Source organism: Apium graveolens, chromosome 6 (assembly GCF_009905375.1).
Source record: "Apium graveolens cultivar Ventura chromosome 6, ASM990537v1, whole genome shotgun sequence".
Classification (NCBI taxonomy): domain Eukaryota; kingdom Viridiplantae; phylum Streptophyta; class Magnoliopsida; order Apiales; family Apiaceae; genus Apium; species Apium graveolens.
Window position 1 is genome coordinate 11,012,804 of NC_133652.1, and position 19,537 is coordinate 11,032,340.

Below are 19,537 nucleotides of genomic sequence, written 5' to 3' on the forward strand. Positions count from 1 at the left end.
AAGGCCCACCGGGCCGGGCTTTGACCGGGCCTTAAAAAGCCCGGGCTTTGACCGGGCAGGCCTTTTCGGACTTTGACTTTGACCGAGCCGGGCCAGGCCGGGCTTTCCGAAAATGACAGAGCCCGTTTGGGCCCTCGAGGCGGGCCTAACCGGGCTTTTTTTCGGGCCGGATCGAATCGGTCCGGGTTTTTTTCTAATTTAAATCGGATCGAGTATTATTAGAGATTTCGAAGAATATATATGTTAGCAACTAGATCATCGTAAAAATGTATTAGTTTACATGAAATATTTTATGAAAACAATACTTCGTTGAAAATATTTAAGTTCGGAAAAAAATAAACATGTTTATAGAATAATATGTTTTATCATTGTTATGATAACAATGATATACAAATATATTTAGTGTACTTATTATATCTTCTTTCATTATTTATGCAACAAAATATATAAATAATATTATTAATCACAAATATGTAAATATATATGTGTTTAAAATATTATTTATATTTATAGTAAATGTGAATTTATAAATATATAAGAAAATATATTAGAATAATCAGATTATAACCGAGCTTTTTCGGGCTTTTAATTGGGCCGGGCCGAAGCCCGGGCTTTTAACCGGGCCGGGCCGGGCTTTGCCTAAAAATATAGGGCCCGTCGAGGCCCGAAATCCAGGCCGGACCGGGCTTTGCGTAAAAATATAGGGTCCGTCGAGGCCCGAAGCCCGGGCCTGGGACCGGGCTGGGCTTGACCGGGTTTTGACCGGATCAGGCCGACCCAGAATTTCGGGCCCGGGCTTTTTGTGCATCTCTGGTATAGAGTGAGTGAGTATAGGAGCCGAGATGAAGGTCAGAAGGAAATACAGTTAGAAGAAAGAGAGAGAAGGACTGCTGGATAATAGCATGCACTGGATATTAGATCTGTGTAATAGCTAGGCGGGAAAATGAAATTCTAGAGAGAAGGAGGAGCTTCTCACTCTAGAAACATTCCAACTGTCGATACAACCAGATGGTAAAACAAATAATATACTAAAACTAGTTAGATGATTTGTTTCCTTATCGTTTAACACGTAGAATTTAAAAATTCTTGAAGCTAAAAACGAAATCAAAGACATCCCAAACTATCCAAATTGCACCAAAATATCTGAAAATAGCAACATCGTAATTGACCATATCACATAAAACCATTGTTAACCCATTGTTCAGACACACCAATCGCATAAACTGATACTGAAGAAGTGGCACCACAGCTATCTACATGTTGGACACCAGCTATAGACATGCCGAATGCTCCCCAGCTATCTACATACCGGATATCAGCTATAAACATTTCGAAAATGTAAACCCGTGAAGGATGAACAATATTTGTTTGTGAAGTGTGAACTCTTGCAATAATCACCACCTCCCCAGATTCGATATAGACTTTGAAGATCAAATATTAATAAACTCGTTCTCAACATGTCGAATGCACCCCAACTATCTACATGTTGGACACCAGCTATAGACATGCCGAATGCACCACAACTATCTACATACCGGATATCAGCTATAAATATTTTGAAAGTGTAAACCCGTGAAGGATGAACAATATTTGTTTGTGAAGTGTGAACTCTTGCAATAATCACCACCTCTCCAGATTCGATACAGACTTTAAAGATCAAATATCAATAAACTCGTTCTCAACATATCCAACACCAAATAAAACCCAATCATAACTAAACAAAAACATAACAAAATACTATAAAAGGAAAGACAAAACACACACTCCAAGAGTAGAGACACACAAACACACAAAAAATTGAATTTTATTGAAAGGAAATTAACGAGAATAAAAGAGAATGAAGGGGTTGGGACTTTCTACCGGAGAAAATCAATAGAAGCCCCTCCATTTATTTGAAAATCGACAAACCCTAAGGAGAGGAGAGGAATGAGGCGGTTGTGTATTAGATTAGCTAAATTTTAAGTTAGGAGAAAAGATGTATTCTCCAATTGTATTATTAGTATTATATTTTTTTGAACAATGTTAATTGTACAATGAGACGCATATAGGGAGCGATAATTAATTATCTACGTCTTGTTGTTCTGAACCATACTCCCATGTTTACAATACTTTCTGTCTATCTTCTTTAAATCTTCATAAATAATTTAGATAAATATGCAGTGCAAGCATAATTAATTGAGTATCGCCAGTGATCTATACATATTAATATTTCTGAATACAAGGATAGGTACATCAGCCATCACAGTAACAGTGACCCTGGCTGGCTGCAGAAACAGCAACATCGACTACGTTCCTGTTATAGCCATGTTTGGCATTGAATTTTACCAAACTACCCACCTTTTTGTTTGACTTCCCACCCTACACACCTTTTTATCTCTCACCCCTACACACCTTTTTATCTCTCACCTCCATGTCCCTTTTTGTCCGCTTATGAGGGTGCAGATTGCACAAATGGATTATGTTTGTTATTACAATATTTTATCTAAATTTTATTTTTACTTTCTTAACTATAATTATTATATAATAAAATATTCTTAAATATTTATTTTCCATTTAAAATTCACTTAAGTAATTTGAACTGGCAAATAAATATGCTAATCATTTTATTAGATTTTAAATCATATAATTAATAAATAATGATCATAAAATAATTTAAAATTATATTAATAAGTACTTCCTTTTAATATTGATATGGATAGAACACCTAAACACATATTAAATGTCACATTAAATTACGCTTAAAATTCTTGTCCAAAACGCAATGCAAACCAGGTTGGTCAAGACTTGTTACAGACTAAACTCGTCAAAGTCCCACGAGCAGAGGTCGTCAAGGTCCACGAACATCAGACCCAATACGGCTGAAAAAAACAGAGACATGACGTCCAACATAGACACTAACTCCTGCAAGGAAGAATCTAGGAATCACTTGCCTTACAAGATTCCTAATTACCATCTAAGTTGAAGAGTTGTCTACCAAGTCTTACAACACCAATCTAACCCTAGACTCACTTCTATATAAAGAGTTTTACCCCCTCAATTTAGAACTACATTTTGCCTTAATTCTCTACAATATAGAGATATGTAGGCATCTTGCGAGAACAACTAGTCTCCACTGTGATAACATCCATTAAAACTCGAAATTCACAAATCCTAACATTAAATACTAACAAACCCTAGTTTTTATTACACAACAAATATATAATTAATAAATTTTAAATTTTGAATTTTGAATTTAAAAGTATCATTATTACATCAATTCGTATGAACTGTCAAATTGAACTTTTCGGAGAGTTGTTAAATCAAATTTGCAGTGACCTGTCAACTTTAACCTTTCAATGAACCTTTCAATGAATTATCATTTTTAATTTCTCAGTATATAGTCACTTCAAATAATTATATCATTGAATTAACTTCCACCGCAGTTGTATAATTCAACAAACTCATCAACTTAGTTTCTAAAAAAATTATTGAAATGAGTTCTATATATTCATAACACTAATTTTTTATATAACAGATGAATAATTCTTTTCTTTAAACGAAATTGTAAGACCAAATGCTATATATAACCTGAGGGGTGTAGATGATAATTTATCATCCTGAGTCAGAAGTTTATGAATCTGAAGGTGATGAAACATACAATGAAGAGGAAGATTATTCAGATCATAGCACTGACAACGACGATTAACATTTTTCAATTGCTCCATAGTTTACAACTCAAGAAATCAATGTCCCGTCAGGTAATTGTTCAAACGTTAATCCACTTGACGATGACTTATTTGAAGGTCAAAATTTTACAAACAAGAAAACTGTAATAAGTACTATAAAATAATTCACCTGAAAAATTCAAGAAATTATCATGTAATAAAAAGTGATACAACACAATATGAGGCAAAATGTGTTGTGAAAATTGTCTATGGGAAATTTGGGTTATGAAATCAAAGTGATCTGTTTTTTTGTAACCACTAAATTACCTTAAAAACATAACTGTATTTTGGGAACAATTTAAATAAATCATAAGTTACATCCAGAATAATTGCAGATGTAATTAAATATGAAGTAAGTATAACACAGGTAGATATGTCAACAATGTGAGTCATATATATTTCCTGAAAAGTAGGTATCATTATTATAGTGTTTAAGTATGTGCGCAAAGATTATTGTAAAAATATTTACTTATATATTTCTCTTTTACCTTTATCTAGAGGAATTGTTTGTCGAATTTTTTTGTCAAATTCTTTGGTTCGAAGCATCCTTCCACTATAATCGTAAAAAAATAACATTTAACTCCATTGACTTTTGAACCTTTTCTTTTTACGTTTTTACACTTGAATTCTATTTTTTTTAATCTTTTGACATAATAAAATAATTTTTTAATTAATAAAATTAAAAAGTATTAGCTAAAATAATTTTGGACCATAGGCCAAAATTCAACCTTTACCGCGATAACTTAGAATCAATTTTTTAAAAATATTTGCCACCCCAAATGTGAAATGTTTAGTTTAAGAATATTATATCCTTCGAATATAATAAGTGTAACAGACTTCTAATCCAAAAGTTTGGTCAACAAAATAATCTCAACCGTTGTTCTAATATAATAAAAAACAGTCGGTTCAGATTATATCTATTTAAAATAGATATATTTTTAATACAATCATAAACAGAAAACGATTACTGAAACACAAATTACGATACAATATCCTAATAAAAAAATGATTAGAAATCTAAGCACTCATAAATATAAAAAATTACATTGTTCTCCTAATATTCAAAAACCAAAATATAATATTATGATACAATAGTAGATTGAATATAATTTGATATTTTATAATATATATTTGTAAATTAATTTCTCATCCGTATATTTTTTAATATATGCATATTTGTTACAAGATATTACAAAAAATAGTAAAAAATAAAAATAATATTGCAACAGTGCCATAAATAACCAAAAAATTAAAAAAACAATATTACAACACATTAAACAAATTTGAAAAATCAAAAAGTAAAACTTAAAAAGTCGAGTATCACACAATATAAACTAGAAAACTGGCGTGATGAATATTTTCACACAAATCACGTGAGTTTAAAATATTTTATAATATTAAATTTTAAAAATAAATCTGTTAATAAAATAAGATTATATACATAAAAATATCCTATATTACACTTATTTTTTTGAACCTCAGTAATTCATCATAAAGACCCGCAATTCTATCGGGTATGCAATAAAATCAAGTTAGTATCCAGTAGAATTCCAACAATGCGGTAAGGTATCCATTAATTTTCCAACCCCGTAAATGACGTCCATCAAAATTATCATCTAAATTTATAAAATTCGGTAAACAGATGTCGATGGGCTCATGGGCCAAAGCAGAGAATTCGAAAAATAAGATAAAAAGTACTTATAAATGACTATGCATATTAAAGAGCATCAGGGTGTATTAATTCGTTCATGTTCAGATATATTATTCATTCAAAAATTTGAATCAATCAGGTATATTTATTCAGATTTAACAAATGACCCATATTATTGTAGTGGTGGTGAAATTGATAAATAAGAGGGGTATACCGAAACTGTGGATTTTGATTTTGTCGATTTTTAAGAAAGTGTTATTTAATTTTTTGTATTAAAAACATACACGAATAACAATCACATGTCTAACTTAAAACTTGATTTCAGTTATCGAGCAAATTAAATAACACCGATCTATCTGAAATATTGACGGATTTCAAATATATTGGATAAGATACAGGTTTATAAATCGGATACGATACAAATTTACGGATCACAAATAGAGATTTTGTAAAATTTGTCTATAGTATATAAAAATATTGTCATATTGCTAAAATTTCAGACAAGGTTTTTTATTTTTTCACATTATCTTACGATGGTCTGTCTTGAGAACAAGTTTAACTAGGTATTGTGGGCTTAATCCTTTTTTATAGTACGATGATTTATCATAAAATCTCTCCTCTAAACCCGGTTATATAAATAGAGGCGCTTTCTCCCCTTTTTGTTACTCTTTTATTTTTGGTGTTTTGATAACTGAGAGCGAGAGAGTCAGAGAGCGAGAGAGCGAGAGAGAGAGCGAGAGAGAGAGTCAGAGAGAGAGAGAAAACTGGCTAGCTTCCTCGAGGGAGAAATTAAGAAAACCCCATGTCAAGAATTCACAATTCGATGATCTAAAAACACATACAATTACTGTCTAGATAGAGAGGTACAAACAAAGAAACTGAGACATATGTGTATATGTGTGTATCTCTATGTATCTATATCTTGTTTTTCTTGGTCTCTTTGTTTGATCTCCTGTCTTTGTTCTATCAGGGTGTACATTTGCTTTTGACCCCCAGGTGTTCGACGCAATGTCTGAAAGAGAGAAAATTACTAATTTCAGTTTTCATGTGTCAAGTAAACAATGAAGAAAATGCTCCAGTAATTTTCCATCTTTGGATTAGATTAATATTGTTGTCAAGAATGGCGGTCAGAGTTTATTGGGATGGGAATCTGATGGTGGTGGTGAAATTGATAAACAAGAGGGGTACAGCGGAACTGTGGAGTTTGATTTTGTCGATTTTCACGAAAGTGTTGAGAGTTTGCAAGTGCGTATTTTGGGAGACTGAATTTCAGTTTACATCTTCTTTACAACCGGGTTCCTCGTCTGATGGATCACTGTGAGGTTCTTATCTGCATTCATAGTTTTGCAATATTCTTATTTGGGCAAAAATCATGTTGTTATGACAAAATCGTATATGCTATTAGATAGTAGAAGTTTATTAGAAATAATGCTGAGATGAACTTGGCATAGACACTTTTAATTTTAACCTAGCTTGGAATGCATTCTGGGAGATAAGTACCTTGGGGCAAATCCAACAAGATCCAAAGATCCAAATTTGGGGCAGATTACCCCAAATTCTATTCCAACAGTGATCCAAATGGTGATCCAAATTTGGATCAGTTTTCACTGATCCAAATCTGGATCACTTGGTTTAATATAAAATAATGGTTTTGTTATTTGTAGTTTATGAGATTTTAAATTGATTTTTGATTATTTAATTATATAATTAATAACTGAATATAATTAATAGCTAACAAAATTTATTTTAAAAATAAAATTTAAAATAATGAGAAAACATATTTTCATTAAAATTTAAAGATAAAAAATAAAGAGTCACATATTGCACATTAATTGAGCATTTTTGAGAAAAATATACTAATTCGGAACATTAGTGTGTATATTAATTATTGCAATAAATGTGTTTTTCGTGAATTAAGTGCACAATTTTAATATTTTTATGTGTATTAATTTTTTTTGATTTAATTAATTTATGAAATGTTATATAAATTGTTAATAATGATTAAATGATAAATTTAAGATAAAATTGCTTAATATGAAATTTATATATTATTATGTGTAAAAAGTAATTTGGATCAAATATTTGGATCACACTGTTGGAGTTGATCAGAAATTTGGATCAGTATTTGGATCAGTTGGTGATTCAAATTTGGATTTTTGGATCACAACTGTTGGAGATGGCCTTGGTATACAATAACATTTGCCAAACACAACACGTGATTATACCATAAGTAACATCAAAGACCCTGTCAAAAAAAAAAGTAACATCAAAGACCATCCTTGCAGCAATGGTGTACTTGTCGTCAATATTGACACAGTTATTAAACAACAATTGTGTAGTTATTGACAGTCTGACACGATTATTAAGGATATTAACATTCAGCTGGACACCCTCTGGACACCCTATTAACAGGTAAGCCAAACCTTTTAAAACAATGAAAAGTATGTGTTGAGAACGCGGATTAGTCTCGAGGCGTTGTCGAGTCGGACAACTACAGTTTATTTTATGTATTTTTTTCTTTCTTTTTTTAACTGTCGTTTTACTTTGGCAACTCCCTAGTTTCTTGTTATCAAATACAACTCAACCAGAAATCAATAGTACAAACCTTTCTACATTTGAACAGTTTTTAAACCCCCCCCTCCCCGGCGCGCGCGGCATTTTGCATGTTGACGTAATACAAATGATTTCTCATTAGTCATGAATCTTTTGAGTATTTTTTTCTTGAAAATCAAGTCGTTTCCCTTCCTCATCTTGGGATTAGTTGTGTCATGTGTGGAATGCTATTTGTTTCATCAAGATAAGGCTAGCTGATAGCATAACCAGTCTCAACAAGGAATAGCATATTCAGAGATGAACATCAGAGGATGTATCTACTTACCAAAGCAAGGTTATGCGCAGAAAGTGACAGTATAGGTAAATATATAGAGTCCAGTTTCATAGTCACATGTGGATAGGAAATGATTTTGAATCAAGGTAATTATTTATATTATGCAATGTTTACATGTTTACAGATTGAATAATGGTTAAGATTTTAAAAATTAACTTACTTTATGTTGAAAATCAACCCACTAAAAAAATAGCAAAAAGTGACCGGCATCTCTTTGATTGTGCATCCTGCCCACCAATGACATAAGATAATAAGATGTTTCGGCTTTAAAATTTGTTGGCTACCCATTTAGATACGAAATTCAATCTCTTATAAATATACTAATAAGAAATCTATATATATTATAAATGAGCTCCAAATATTGCATTATAAGTGCCATACATCGTGCATGTGATGTTGACCAATATTGAAGCATTTTATTAAATAGTTGAGTTAAATTAACAATTCTTATAATCTAATTATTTTGATTTAAATTATGATCAGAATGATGCCTCTACGGTACCTATCTCCTACAAAACCAAGTTTTCATGTAATATTCAAAGGCCTTCACGAGTCATTACCTAAGTTTAAGATCGATTGTGTGATAGCTCCTAATCCTTCCCCATCATAAATGAATGCCTCACTCACAACTAAGAAACTATCCTTTTATAACAGAACTCTAATAATCTTATAATGTGGTTTCACAATATTCCAACTTTGTAGAATTTAGACCATAATAAATTCTCCAAACAATTTTAAAATAATCAAAATAGTTAACACATATGCATATGTGATCGAGATGAAGTTTAGAGAAAAAAAACTAGTTTGAAGACATATTTGAATGTCTTTAATGCTTGAGTTCTTTTTGTGACTATTCTTATAATGTATTACCCAAACGCAAATTAGGTATGATGATCCTTTGTATATCTCTATAAAATAGTCAATTCAATATTTTCAATGTAGAAACAATAATTTTTTGGAACAATATTTTCAAGGCTAGGGCTGAGGAAGAAATCATTGGTTAAGTGTCAGCGCCGAAGTGAATTGGTTTCTTGCAGATAGTTTGATGTCGTATTAGTGTTTCTCATAGTGTTTTCAAGAGGAGCTGTGATGTATGACTCGAGTCGTCTGGGTAACCCTATGGGCCTTACTGAGGGCCATATCTTGGTGTGTAAGATGAGAGGCATAGCGCTGGCAAATCGTAGTTGAGGCAAGAATATTTAAAGTCCAAATAAAAGCCCAAATTCAAAACTAAATTTCGGCCCAAGTTTGTAATACATAATAGCAAAAAGGAAAACCCTAACTCAAGATTGGGTTTCAGTCTTGTCTTGTCATTCCATCTTCTAGCCTCTTTCCGCCGCTTTTCGCTGTGTTCAGCCTCTTGCTTCATCTTCCTCGTTGATTCAAGTAAGTTATTAACAAATCTAGTGATTATCTCCATAACTCAATTAATTAGTTATGTCCTTTTTCTTTTCACGTTATAAACATAAATGCAATTAGCATATATTCAATTTACCCGGTATATGTATGATTTACTTGGTGCATATCTGATATGTGTATCATATATTTCCTTAACCATCGTTACATATACCTAATGACAATATTATTTCTGATATTGCATCCAATTAATCCACACTTAGATCTGGACATTTTGATGTTTTTGTTGAATTTTAAAATTTGATTTCTTCTTATATAGATTCATTTATGATATTGTATATATATATTGGGGTTGATGAGTTATAAGTTTATGTCAAGTTTGCTAGGGTCTCGTTTAATTTCAACAGTGGTAGATGGAATGCTTATGTTTGTTTATATCTCAGATATAATGGTAAGTTGTTGAATTTGAGGTACAATTTATTATCATCGTAGATGTGGCAAATTATAAACCTCTATAAACCAAGTTTACTTTCTTTATGGAATCTGCTTGAGTTTGATTTTTTTAATATAAATATTCTGATTTTGGGGCTCTAGATCATTTTAATAGCCTGATCAATTTGGTTCAGCAGATCATCAGTAAACACTCATATTTTGGATTTGCTCAATTACATGACATCCTACATTTCCACTTTCCACTTCTTCAAAGCCTAAAATGATTTAGTGGAAGCATCGAAGCTGCTTATCACTTTATATGGTTTACAATGTATATAATATTAGTATCACCCATATTGATGGGATTGTGATCCATAGACCATTAGAGACTTGCAAGGAAAAAGGAAATCCCTGAAAGCAAAGCAGGAAAAGTAAAGCGAACACTAGTCTTTATCATATATTACATCAAAGATTAAAGTTCTGTGTAAGTATCATAAATTAAAGACAAAATGTGAACATGTGATAGATTAGCACATTTCATAGTATCTCTGCATTTTGAAAAATGAATAAATAATAATGTGATATAAAAACGTATAGTAATTGAGGTGGACCGAACTTTAATGTTTTTATGTAGTTTTTGGCTTCGAATCCGTGAAGGCACTCCTTTTTATGGTTTTTTTAAAATAATTCTGTCTCAATGTTTCTAAAGTGCTCATTGTTCTCCGTGGCTTTTAAACTGGTCAAGGGTTAGAAAATGATCATGTGGAAATGTTATTACTTAAGTTAAATTGTTTCTCTTGATATAATACACATGTAAGTGGCAAGTATTAATATATAAACATTTATATAAGTTCATACAACCCCATTCCCCTCCCCCCCTTTCTTATTTGCAAATTGTTTGCTTAATTGTGACTGGGTTAATGGAAAATGGGAGAAGCTGCTGTAGAAAGTTTGCCTTATGCCCTTTGTGTAAATATACAGTGCTTATTAACAGAACACCTTTTTTTATTGCGGAAAGGTTTAAGTGTTCTAGAAATAGAATTAGTAATAAGTCATCAAGTACAATTTGTAAACTAGTGGTTAGCACAAATACGGTTGATGGTTGAATGTTGAGTATTCTTTATCTGTTTGGCCTGTTCCTGTCATAACATATTTTACATCAAGTAGGATACATGGAGATGGAGGAAGCAAGGGGGGGGGGTATTATTTAAATTACTTTTTTATAGGGTAATCGTTGGGAAATTGGTGAACAAACAAGCAACATTGACCGCCTTTTATGTTACTGTGGAGCACAATAAAAGCTTGACATTTTCCCTTGCAAATTTAACTCAAACCGCACCCACTCTGCTATCTAAAATTGAAAACAAATATCATTTGAATTGTAGTAATTACCAAGTTATTCCATCCTATTCCTTTGTTTTTTGTATCTAGAGTTTAGACTCAATACTTAAGATGCTTACTCGGAAGTCTGCATTATATTGTTACAGGTTAACTAAATAGCTAAGATGCTCACTAGGCAGTCTGCAAATTCAAACAGACTGGAGACGATGGCTGAAGAATTACAGTCCAAGTCTGAGAATTCTCCTGCTTCCTCAGGTATAAACATATCACTTAATTACATAATAGTAACTATCCACAAATTCCGTACAACCTTGAATAATGGTACTAAAAGAAGGATAATACTGGGGTTCATGTTGAAGAGATTGTTGACAGTGAATTTGTGTCTTGCAGGGGAACATTGGTCTGCTAAAAAAAATAATGCTGAGAAAGTAAACAATCGTTCTGGGAAAAAAAGGGGAAGGCCAAAGAAACGTATATGTTTGGCGAATGATCTCCTACCACCATTTACACACACGTGCACACATATATACATATATGTATAGAATTTGAAGATATTCTTTGTTAAGAGTATGTTGAACTAATTATCTGTAGGTGAGAGAAGCACAGGAGCGAACGTGGATATGAATGATTCCCGTGTAGGGGATGAAATACCAAAAATTGGTGATTTTCACCCCTCTGGTAAGGACCTTATACTGCCCCCACTGTCATGTCGTAAGCAACCTAGAAATGGAGTGAAAAAACACAATGGTATGCTGAGAAAAACAGAAAAGACCCCTATGCTTGAGGGCCAGGAAGATGTAACACAATATGAAGGTATGCCCTGGAACTTGGTTTATATCAGATACATGCAAGTTAAAATTTAGCCTGAAAGTGCAGGGCCATTCTTTGAAAGTAAATTTCTTGTGTGCTTCTTAATTGCTGAAAGATGCCGAGGAAAAATCTGTAACTACTAATAGAGTAATAATCTTGTTTTGTGGAAATCAAATTACCCGCAATTCATTTCGTGATTTAATGCAATATGCTTTAACTTTCCATGCACCGGCAAGTTGTATTAATAAACATGGAAAATATGTGCTTCATAGGTTTTCTTTTGTGGTGGTCAAACATTTGAAGATAAGAAATGATTAACTTGCTTTATAGATATCTAGTTTAGATAAATGTGTTCTCTTCGGAAATTTCTTACCCGTCTTCTCCAAGAATTTGGTTTTATATATGTTTTATATATGTGTCCAGCTCGATGACATGTTAGGTAATGGGGAGTTTTCGTTTGGCGAACCTAATTATTTGAAACTCGGCATGTACTTCTGAAAATTGAATTTTCATCTTTAACTATCTGTAATTTTCAGCTGTGAAAGTTCTACTAATGGCTAGCGATATTAAATTGGTTATATAAAGTATTGTTATTGTTTTCAGGAACTTTGTCCGTTGACAAACAAGATGGTAATGGAACTCCACCTGACCATGGGAATACCATGAGGTCTTCTGATCTTCCGAATACGGATGGTCCTAGTAAGCTGACTATCTGAACTCCAGTTCTGATAATAATCTGATATGGTGGCTTATTATTTATGTTACTGTTATATGATCCAGGAGATATCCCTGATCTGAATCAGTGTGATGAGTTAAATGATGAAGGTGGAGAAGTTGGAACAGCTGCGATTGTGAGCACTGATTTTGTGGAGAATGAGGATGATGGAGATGTTGGAACAGCTGCCCTTGTGAGAACCGATTCTACGGAGAATGAGGAGGATATTCCATTTGTTAAGCGTTCTACCTTATGGGAAAGTATCTGTTCCGGTAAAGCCTATATGAAGATGAAACGTAAGCCGCACTTCCAGCCTTTAGAAGAACAGGAAGAAGTACTCCGCGAGGGATCTGCAATTGGTCTTGTTGTAAGTTTTAATAATCTCGTGGAGAGCGCTTCAAAACTGCAGCCCTCTTCTGACATCTCTGCAATTGAAAGTATATTGAAAACTCTGGATACGTTCAAACCTCACGGGTTTGATGTTGATAAAGTTGAAGAAGCTCTGACCCAGCTGAAGTTGAAGAAGGAAAAGCTCGAGGACCTCCAAAAAGACTGCATGGAAAAGGAAAGTAAGATATCAAAAATTGTTGAAGAAGGCAAGCTTGGTGATGAGGAAATCAGCCAACTCCGCCAGAAGCTTAGTGAGGCTGAACTGAAGAAGGAGAATAGGGAAAAGACCTCTTCGGCATTGCAATCAGAGCTAGCTGCGGATGCAGAGAACATGCAGAGTATTAATGCCGAATATGAAAAAATTGTTAGTTCCATTTTGTAAATGATTATTTTTGTGTAATGCATATGCACATTAAAATTGATTTTAGGTGAATTTTTGTTGCCCGTTTAGCACAGATGACTTGTTCAGGGTTATGAGAGAGGCTAAATCAAATTGTTCTTTCTTTTTTTTCGATAAAGGCTAGATCAGGCCCACTCTGGCATGCGAAATAGGGGCCCAAACTTGATTCTACAAGTAAATTTTGCTAAGTACTTTCTATCTATCTTCTTTAAATCTTCATAAATATTTTAGATAAACATGCAATGCAAGAATAATTAAGTGAGCATGGCCCAGTGATCTATACATATTACTCCCTCTATTCCTAAAAACGTTTCTCATTTGTGTTGGACACGTTTGCCAATGCACATTTTTAATTGTTAATATCTTTAATTTCGTAGTAGTATTAAATATAAAAATTTCACTGTATTAAAATATTCATAAATACGAATCCAACAAGATCAAATTTTCTCAAATCGTAAATTAATTCGTACTTGCGGTTAGATCAAATTTTCAATCGCACACGTACCATGTAATTTCAGAAAATCACATAAATCACATCACGAAAATATGGCGCGGTTTGTGCAGTTCATTTATTCAAAAAAATTATTATTTACACATAAAGATAATAAAAATTTAGCTAATATGGGGCTAAAAAATTTTTCTTTCGGTTAAAAATAAAAAAATAACACTAATTGTAATATTTAAGTCAGCATTTATATAACACAAAACTAAAGTAAATAAATATTGAATCTATAGTATATAAATATCTTTATGTATATATATTATAAATAAATATATGAAATTGCAGTGCGGCGTAATTGAACTGCAATATTAAAATGTCAAATTGTAAATTATACCATATTATACGGTTTATTAAAAATTCAAACTATAACTGTATCACAAAAAATTAAACTCATTTTGTGTACCAAAATGAGTTTAATACTCACTCTACATGTTTTATATTTATATTCACTCTTTTGTGCCACGTACATGTTTGATACTCACTCTTTTGTCTCTTCCATTTGTTTACACTTTATCCCTTCCAGTTATTTATATTTCAAAAATTTTCAAAAATAATAAAATTTTTATTATTTTTAAAATAACTACATCCATTATTTCTTTCCACTATACCCACTTTATACCTATAATATTAATAGGTCTCACTATTTTACTCATTTTTTTAATTTTTCTCTACTATTTTATCATTTTTCTTAAACTACATGATGAACCCAAATGTAAGGAGAGATTATGTTTTTTCTTTTGTAGCACGAGTAGGAGTCGAGTTAGATATGACAATCAGTGCAAAATCTTGGACCACAAAAGAGGACATGTCATATGTTAAAAACAGCGTCCTCTTATTCAGCTGACACTCACTTCAATTCAATCCCCCCATGTCCTTGTCCTTCTTCTTAGTCAACTTTTTCATCACCACACACCTCATGTTTGGTTTTTCATTTATGATTTTTACTTGTAATGATCGGATCGATACCAGTCATATTCGGTTGTGTCCGCGATCGCAATCGTTGGCTCGGTTGCTGGCTCGGTTGCGTTGATGAAATCCGTTTATTCGTATTGATGAAATCCGTTGATGAAATCCGTTTATTTGATTGATTCAGTTGACATCCGATTTTCGAATAACATTGCTGTTTTCTTAAACACTTGATAAATATATACATCAGAAATTTTATTGCACATAACTATATTTATTGACAATACAGAATTATCTTTAAGAAATTTGATTGTGAAGTTTTATACCCAAAATTTGGTATTGGATTAATTCGGGTCAAACGCGTGCTAATTACAGGCAAACTCGGTGTTACATTGTAAAATGTTAGGACGCGTCCAGGCACATAGGACGCGCCCAACATTGAGGAGATGTTTTATGGAAGATGGTTTGATAATAAGGAAGCTTGGGAGCACATGGTTAGGGTAGAACGCACCCAAATATTGTGGACGTGTCCACCGTGGTGAATGTGTCCAGCAGTTGTGATCTTTTGGTAATATAAGCTGGAGGACGCGCCTGTCCTGCTCAGGACGCGTCCTGCCATTGTGGAAGGTAGTGAAAGGAAAAATATTAGGGAGGCGATATAGGCGTCATGGAGGTGAGGACGCGCCCAATGACATAGGACGCGTCCTGTACTTGGTCAGTGCTCTCTCATGAGGATCATTCAGAAAAAAGCATGCTTGGAAGGGAGCAATGAAGATTATTTTTACTAATGTATTTGTTGCATGTACTCTTTGAAGAATTCCCTCCTTGAGTCGGTCAAGGAAGGGGATGTCCGTGAAAAGTTTGAAGGCCTCCAGGGGTATGCCTGATGATTGAAGGCCTCCTCCTGTATTCAACGGGTGTCCTCGTTGGGGATGTGAGGTTAACATTGGTGTGTGCTTTGGGAACTCTGTTCTTGTATTCAACGGGTGTCCTCGTTGGAGAACTTTGGAGTCATCCTGCATTTTGCACCCAAAAACTTGGGATCACCTGTCCTATTATCTGGTGGGTCATCCTCATTCGGGGGACAGGGATGCGTCCGGCACTTGGGGTGAACCGTGACTATACCTGCATCCGTAAATCAAGGGAGATAGCTGTAGCGGGGTGTTATCCTTGCGCAGGGAGATGTACTATCCGTGAAGTCCTGCGATTACGGATGAGCCTTGGGCCTTCGCGGTTGGGCCTCATAGTTGGACATTCCTAAAGCTAGCGGAAGATGGATTCTGGATGGGCTTCTACCGGGCCTAGGGATAAGAAGTCTCAGCCCATTAGATTTCTTGTTTCACAAGAACTACGTCAGGCTTGATCCCTATATAAAGGGTACGTAGGCACATTGAGAGGGTAAGAAGTTGAGAGCTGATAAGAGAGCCACCACTTACTCTGATCAATCTCAGCCTAAAACAACCACAAACCACCACACACCGCTTGATTTTTCGACAAAGAACCACCGTCATAGATCTTAATTCCAGCGAGAAACCTTAATTTTTGTTGCTACCAGATTCCTCCGTCAACAAATTGGCACTAGAAAGAGGGGTGTTGATTAAGATTGTAATCTTGGGAGGAAAAGATGTTTTATAATCATGATGGAAGTTCTTATGATGGAAGTTCTTATGATGGAAGTGATAGCAGATCTGAAGGAGAAGGCGAGGGAGGCTACACTCGCCATGAACCCTACGTGCCCAGAAACATGGCAGATCCCCGAGAGCTCCAGATGTGGGAGGAACACCTCCAGTTCTCATCAGCAATGCTGATATCTTAGAGCAGTTGTACCGCATGGGGGATACGCTTAACAGTATTCAGTCAAGGCTGAATACGGTGGAGCGTCGCAGGACGAGGATGGGTCGTCATTTTCCCCCTCGTGGCCAAGCCGTAGGGAAAGCACCTGTAGTTGAGGGGGATACCCATGCCAGCGGTAAAAACCCACGAATCACTCTGCGGCGTTTGGAGTATTCGGATGATGTAGAACCCATTGTGGAGCTTATCGATGAGGACACGGACGGTAGAGCGAGGCCTCGTCCCGGCAATCAGGAAACGCCACATCCACACAGGTCTGGGCGTACGATGGACGAGTGTCGTCGTGTGGAAAATATTCAAAACCCAGAGGAGAAAAGAAGAGATGTTTTGACCTTGAAGAGAAGGCTTGGCATAAGGTTGGGAGACGATGATTTGAGAATGTTATTGGTGGAATGGCAGAAAGAAAGAAATGCTGGAGACACGAGGCCCCGTGATACAACGCGTGTGCTCCCTACAGACCCAAGGGATGATAGGGCGCGACACCGCGAGCACGAGCGTGCCCCTCCGCGAGGAAGGTTTGGGAATTATGGTCGAGGCTATCATGGGAATGGACGAAGAAGGATGGGGTACCATCATGCTAGGGCGCCATATAATGGAAGAAAAGATGGCGCGCCCTCTACTGGAGAACCCCTTGTCATTGTCCCTATAGCTTCCCACAGTGTTACGGGTAATGGAATCAGGACGCATCCTCATGACCGGGACAACACACGAGGTCAAGAAAGGTTGCAAAACAATGATGAGATACCACGCCACGGTCAGGAGGAACTTCATGTGCAAGGGAACGCTCAAAATCAAGATGGAAATATACCACAGCCGCAGCCTCAGGGCGAGGGGCGGCAAGATCCACCGGTACACCCGGGGGGTAACCAAGGGGAACAACCCAACGTCCAAACCATTCCTGGGGTAGGGATGTTCAGCGTGAATGATCTTAAGAGATTGCTCAACCATCTTGAAGGAGGTAGGGTAACAACGACTGCGCAAGCTCCTTCCCCTTTTGCTGCTGTTGTGAGGGAGGCGCAGTTGCCCGCAGGATACAGGAATACAACCAATGACTTGCGTTTTCACGGGAATTCTGACCCGATGGAATTTCTGGGTGTTGTGCATATGTTGTGTACTTAATGATTTCATAAACAAAACATCTAAGTAGATTTTACTTAGTGAAATTATTTAGCACTCGACGGATAAGAATTATAGTCCCGACGGATAAGAATTATAGTCCCGACGGATAACTCATTATAGTCCCGACGGATGTTAACTTATTATCCATCGAGTGAGTAGCTTATGTAATAATAAGTCTGTAGCACAGTTATGTATACACCTTTTTATAGAATCTGTAGTAGCATATAAGTCATGTTGACTTTAACTAGATATGCAGAATAGGTTGATTAATTATACATAAATGATGTCTTGTAATTCTGTATAAGTGAAATGAAGTCATATGCTTGATTGCTACCCGACGGATAACTTACAAAGCAACCGACGGATGATCAACAACCCGACGGATGATCATGTACTCAACTAATAAAGAATTCAAACAGCAGTTGAACAGTGAAAAGCTGAGCACAGCCGTCGAGATGTATACAAACCTACTGTGGAAGCCCATTATCTGGGTAATAGAGGACGAAAAGCAGCAAAACTTAAGACTGATAGTTTTTTATATATATTCAGTCTTTTTGACTTTGTAATCTTGGTAATATATAAACCAAGAATGTAGAAAATAGAAAAAAAGAGTTGAGATACACAAAAACAGAGAAATCTTTGTAAGCAGAATTATTAGCATTTCCCTGTAATCTCAGTAGTTCAGTTTGTAAGCAGCTGTGAGCATTCTTGCACACAGAGTCCTCTCGATATATAATATATATCTCTGGTGGAATTGTTTAAATCCACCAGAAAGTTTTTAAAGACTCTTATTTTTAATTACTTAGGTTTTGATTCAATTAAGTTTCTATTCCGCATTGTGCTAATCAAAACAGGTATATCTATATTCGAGTTGAACATTTTTATTTCGAGAAAAAGGTTCAAGAATTCCATTCAACCCCCTTCTGTAATTCTTACTATATTGTTAAGGGGCTAACAATTGGTATCAGAGCAAGCTCTTAATCTACAAAGAGTTTAAAGATCAAAATAATTCAGCAAGATGAACAAGAAAGATGTTGGAGTCAAGATTCCTTTTCTAGATAAAGATAATTATCCATCATTGGAAGGTAAAGGTGCATCTTCATATGCTTTCTCAAGATGAGGCCTATGTGGACTGCATAGAAAGAGGCCCTCATGTTCCCAAGCCGAGGCACGAATGGTCTGATCCTGACATTGAACAAGTCAGGAAGGATAAAAAGGCCATGAACATTCTGTTCAATGGAGTTGATGCAGACATGTTTGACAACATTATCAACTGCAAAACTGCCAAGGAAGTCTGGGATACTATACAGATAATCTGTGATGGCACTGAGCAAGTTAGAGAAAATAAGATGCAGCTTTTGATTCAGCAATATGAGCATTTTCACAATGAGGAAAGTGAGTCACTCACTGACATTTTTAGTAGATTTCAAAAACTACTAAATGCTCTTAAATTGCATGGAAGAGTCTATCAGA

The 19,537-nt window shown here is 34.9% G+C and overlaps 1 protein-coding gene across 5 annotated transcripts; it reads left to right on the forward strand.

The window, feature by feature from the left end:
* The first annotated feature begins 6,035 nt into the window (after positions 1-6,035).
* Positions 6,036-13,788, forward strand: LOC141667662 (DUF724 domain-containing protein 6-like). 5 transcript variants are annotated; one of them, XM_074474226.1, is made up of 7 exons: positions 6,036-6,218; positions 6,326-6,677; positions 11,518-11,626; positions 11,762-11,842; positions 11,963-12,184; positions 12,785-12,880; positions 12,962-13,788. In XM_074474226.1, exons 3-7 carry the CDS (start codon positions 11,536-11,538, stop codon positions 13,666-13,668), a joined length of 1,197 nt encoding a protein of 398 aa, XP_074330327.1. In that variant the 5' UTR covers positions 6,036-6,218; positions 6,326-6,677; positions 11,518-11,535; the 3' UTR covers positions 13,669-13,788. The 5 variants fall into 5 exon arrangements, with proteins under 5 accessions (XP_074330327.1, XP_074330326.1, XP_074330329.1 ...); XM_074474225.1 differs by having other exon boundaries at positions 6,326-6,672; XM_074474227.1 differs by lacking the exons at positions 6,036-6,218; positions 6,326-6,677 and adding an exon at positions 9,088-9,628.
* Positions 13,789-19,537: the final 5,749 nt, after the last annotated feature.

What these genes read in the sequence shown, in the direction of transcription:
- LOC141667662 (XM_074474226.1), top strand. Translation starts at nt 11,536, where the DNA reads ATGCTCACTAGGCAGTCTGCAAATTCAAACAGACTGGAGACGATGGCT. An exon ending in AAGGGGAAGGCCAAAGAAAC is followed by an intron (nt 11,843 to 11,962) that starts GTATATGTTTGG and finishes AATTATCTGTAG; the next exon opens with GTGAGAGAAGCACAGGAGCG. An exon ending in TCCGAATACGGATGGTCCTA is followed by an intron (nt 12,881 to 12,961) that starts GTAAGCTGACTA and finishes TATATGATCCAG; the next exon opens with GAGATATCCCTGATCTGAAT.